At 49.9% G+C, this 4877-nt stretch overlaps 1 protein-coding gene across 2 annotated transcripts in view; it reads right to left on the minus strand.

Annotated features, from left to right (window-relative positions):
- Window positions 1–2494, minus strand: part of LOC125027939 (ankyrin repeat and BTB/POZ domain-containing protein 2-like) — a 14256-nt gene extending 11762 nt beyond the window's left edge. For both annotated transcript variants that reach the window (XM_047617114.1, XM_047617113.1), the window contains exon 1: window positions 1417–2494. In XM_047617114.1, coding sequence (XP_047473070.1) covers window positions 1417–2343 — 927 coding nt within the window. In that variant the 5' untranslated portion in view covers window positions 2344–2494. The remainder of the gene's footprint in view (window positions 1–1416) is intronic.
- Window positions 2495–4877: the final 2383 nt, after the last annotated feature.

The following is a 4877-nucleotide window of genomic DNA, read 5'->3' on the forward strand; positions in this document are numbered from 1 at the left end:
AAACGTCATGACCTGCTTCTTCTTCTCCTACATAAATTTTATATCTCCTAAACCTAACACCCCGCGCTGCGCCACACACCATAAGTGCCACGGCCATGAAATCACATTCCCTATAATACAGAGCAACGAAACACCTCATTTTCCCCTTTCTGTTAATTCCATGTACGTTTCGCCAGGTGAGAGTTGCATCTGTTCCCTCTCTACCCCATCCCTTTCGTATTTCCTCCGCCGGGAATGAGTTTCGCGTGACAGGAAAAGCCCCATTGCCGACGCACTGGTCTCCCTTGCACCCTCCCCCGCTCGCCCCCTGCGCCGGGCTCATGGCCTGGTGTCGGGGACTTAGTGCCATTAATTAAAACGGCGCCGTAACACATCGAGGAGATGGGTAGCACACACGAGAGCGCCCTTAATGGTGGGATTTAATGCGGAGGAACAACCGCAGAGCTAATGCAGGTGTGACTTTGCCCGACTGACTTCCTCCGCGCCCATGAAGGTGTCAGTGATCCAAGCGCGGAAAAAAAGTCTCGATCGGAGGTTTTGCGACCGAACATAAACCAAGATGGATACGTATAATCGACTCGACGGTAAATGTGTGTTGGTGACGTCCCGGCAAGGCTCATTACTTCGAGGTGAACTGAGTTCTTCCTCGCCCGATTCTTATGATGCGAATGGTTTATCGCCGTCTAATTACGGGTGGCCGCGCTCCACAAACTTAACCCCTTTTCCCCCATCGCTTGACCTCTGACCTAAGCATGGAGAATCCGGCACATACGTCATGGTACGGAGGTGTCAATTTCGCCAGACGCAGCGGAAGATGGCTTGTAGCATTATATGTGTTTAAGAGAGACCGAATTGACATATGACTTACAAATCTTTAGGGCATATTAAAAGCAAATTAAGTGTTAAGACAACCCAGTAAAGCAGGGAGGACGCCTAGCTGTTGGCGGAAGTGGCGAAGAGATCCCCGGCTCCGATTCCTGATAAATCTAAATTCACCCTCAATACGCCAGAGCGACCCTTCCAGCGCCTACAGTCATACGACGAGAGCCACGCCCTCTGCCACAGGGGCCTTCAACTCTCTTGCTTTAGGATCAAGACCTTGGTAGTTAGCCGAATGAGCGATCTTCACCGCAAGCATTTCCAGTGCAAAGTTGTTAGCCTGAATTTTAGCTCCTAAGAACTGGGGCATTATTCTCAGCTTGAGCGTGACTTAATTTGGTGCTGAATGTAAATTTACTCCGAACCTACTAGACTAGTTGACTAAAGTGTAAGCTCTGCGACTAGCTTGGTAAGGCAACCAACATGACTCGGCACACACACGCTTGTTTATTGACTGAGACCTTATAGATGGCAGCCAGCGCCCTGCCTCCGGTCCTCCCCAACCCCTTAAACCTAGAACTCGCGCCGCCCACTTGCCTGGATGACCCGGAGTTCGTCTACGGAGAGATGGTGCGGGAACGACAGGATGTTCCGCCGCTTCGACTTGAGCTTGGTCGGCGGCCGCTTGCGGTTCATCATGTGGTCGCCGTCGGAGGAGCTCTTGCTGAGGGAGCCGCAGTCGGTGCTCTCGGGGGTCAGCTGGCCCGCAGGCCGGCCCAGGTGGTCCAGGTGGGCGCTCAGGTGCCCGTTCAGGTGGTGCTTGTTCAGCTCATTGTAGGTGTCGACGTCGTCGGGCAGGACGGTGAGCGCCGTCTTGCTGGTCACCTCGGCTAGCTTCTGCAGGTCGCAGCCGTCGACCAGCACCTCCTGGTCGCCGCCCTCATCCTTCTCCGCAGGGTACTCCCGGTACTTGTCCTCGACGGCGTCCTCCGCGCCCGGGCTGCTGCTGTTGTTGTTGCCGCTGCTGCAGGAGTAACTAAGGTCCTTCTTCTGGTCGAGTGCGTCGAGCACCTTCTCGGGAGGGTCGTGCTGCACGCGCTGCCCGTGCGACGGCGACGACTGCATGTGCAGCGCCGACAGCGGCAGCGGCGAGTACGTGGAGGTGGGCGGGCCGGACACCGAGTACTTCTCGGGCGTGAGGGGGTAGCCGCCCTCCCACACGGCGGCGCTGCTGCCGCCGCTCTGCGACGCGGCCGGCGTGTCGCGCTCCGGGTACTGTTGCACGAAGTGGCTGCCGAGGCCCGCGGGGCTGAGGCGCGGCACGCCCACGCCGCCCGCGGGAGAGCCCTCGAGCTTGGGCAGGTCGACCTTGCCGTAGTCGTGCTGCGCGCGCGCGTCGGCCATCTTGACGGGCGGGCTGGCCAGGCGCTGCGGCTCCTGCAGCTTGACTGGCGGCGACGTGACGCGGTGCGGCGACGCCACGCGCTCGCGCAGGGCGGCGCCTCCGCCCGGAGAGCTCATCATGCCCAGGGCGACGCCCGGAGACTGCTGGCGCTGCGCGGGGACGACCTCTCGGCTCTGCGCCTTGTACACGGGCGTGCTCACGCCATTCTTGGCCGGGTAGTCCCCGGGCTTGCCAGGGTAGTCCTGAGGTTTGGTCGGGTAGTCCTGCGGCTTCCCCGGGTAGTCTTGAGGTTTGCCTGGGTAGTCCTGCGGCTTGCCAGGATAGTCCTGAGGTTTGCTGGGGTAGTCCTGGGGTTTACCCGGGTAGTCTTGGGGCTTGGTTGGGTAGTCCTGCCCCTTGCTCGGATAATCTTGAAGTTTACTAGGATAGTCCTGGGGCTTGTGCTGATAGTAGTCGTGCCTGGGGTAGTCTCGCTGCGCCAGGCTGAGGGGGGCGCCCACGAGGCGCTCGCGGGACCCGGCGCGGCTCTCGCGCCCTCGGCTCTGCGGAAGGAAACGGGAACACGTCAGACACATCATAATAAAAATGCGAGTCATGATTAAGAGTACAATGAAAACAACACCAATGATAACTAAAATAAAAACAAGAATGATAACAAAAGCAATTATGAAAATGATAATAATGACGTCAGCTCGGACGGGGAGCAGCCAAACAAAAGAATAACTACACAAACCGAAGGTCAACCGATGCAGATAAATTACGGCAAAAAACAACATTAAGCACAGAAATCGACAACAGTAAACATGACATTATATGTGTGTATATATCTATATATATATATATATATATATATATGACAAAGTGGAATACCAGTGACGATAAATAATATATATGTATATATACATATATATTTAGTACCTCATCCATAAGCATATTTTCCTTCCCATATTATATAGAAGCGAAAGCATACTAAAAAAAATCTACAATGATTCAGTCTGATATTAATAGCCCCCCCCCCCACACACACACACACAAAACAACAACTACCATCCCTTCCAACAATAATATCTCCTCATAAATCACATCATTACTCATTCTCCGATATGACACAAAAGCCAACACAAACCACACGCTTTGAAAACCCATCAACAAAATGAGAATCCCGTTTTTTGTGTGTGTGTGTATTTTTTTTCATCACCACTACTCTTTTATCTATGTATTTATTAGTATTTTTGATGGACAGGTGAAGACAGGGGGAGTCAGATGGACAAAACATCATTATGGTTGAAGCTGTGTGAGGTTGTAATCATCTGTTTGATTTATACCGTTTTCTTTGACATGTGACGGGGACTCGTGTAATATAATGGTGTTTGACGTGGCGAAAGAGTAAATCATATATATACGACAACAACGTGAGTTTTTATTATATGTACATCTTTCAAAGAGATTATGGGGAGAAAGTGATTATACAGTATGATATTTCTTTTATTTATTGTCTATTTTTCGGGGGAGGGAAAAGGAAGGATTGTTTTGTCATCGAGTTACTTAGGTCCTGTTTATATTACACTGTCGCGTACGGGCGTCACCTCCCAGCAAAACAAAATTAAGGGCAACACGTACACAGCAAACGAATAACTAGTACAGAGAGAATAAACAATTAAAACGAATCGATTAGATGAACAGAGAAAACTACTCCCCAAGATTAACAGATAAAAAAAAAAGCACGAAACCAAAATACTAAACCCACCCAACACGAAAAAAAAGCATATTTTTTAAAACAAATTAATCCAAAACACAACCACTTAACATCCCACTCCCTCCTACCCAAAAAACAGTTCCCTAACGACCAAAAGACCAATTCCCTAACGACACAAAGACCAATTCCCTAACGACCCAAAAACCAGTTCCCGAACGACCCAAAGACCAATTCCTAACGACCCAAAGACCAGTTCCCTAACGACACAAAGACCAATTCCCTAACGACCCAAAGACCAATTCCCAAACGACACTTTGACTCAATGCTGACACCGCCCTCCGCTTCAGCCCAAGCTCCCTATCACCATTCTTTTCACACACTCATACACTCCTTGCAAAAAAACTATAAAAGAAAAGCGACGCAGAATAAAGCAAGGAGACACAGAATAACACAAGGCGACGCAGGATAAAACGAGGCAACGCAGAATAAGACAAAGCGACACAGGATACAGAAAGGCGAACCTGTAGTACTAAAGGGATGCTATCAGACGCTTGGTGAATGAAGATGCCGGATGGGCGGCCGCTTTTTCGTGGCGTGCAATGCAAGCGAGGTTTGTCATTGCTTTCTCGGGATAGGAGAGTCGTTTGGCCTTAGTTCTGTGTTTTGTATTGTCTTTTGTTTGTTTGTTTATTAATTTATTTATTTTCAACCCCTCCCTTTTTTGGTTCGAGTTCGAGATAATAATCTGGAACAGGAGAAAGGAAAAATAAGATAAGGTAGTAAGAGAAAAGAGAATAAAACGGCTAAAGGAGAAAGGGGAGGAACAGAGAAGACAAAAGAAAAGAGTAAAGAAGCGAAACTTAAACAGTTAAAAAACAAGGAAACCTACAAACAAAAATATCCCCCAAACAACAACTACCGAGTTACTAAACCCACAACAACCTCTGCAATTCTTAC

This window comes from Penaeus chinensis, chromosome 8, assembly GCF_019202785.1.
Source record: "Penaeus chinensis breed Huanghai No. 1 chromosome 8, ASM1920278v2, whole genome shotgun sequence".
Lineage (NCBI taxonomy): Eukaryota > Metazoa > Arthropoda > Malacostraca > Decapoda > Penaeidae > Penaeus > Penaeus chinensis.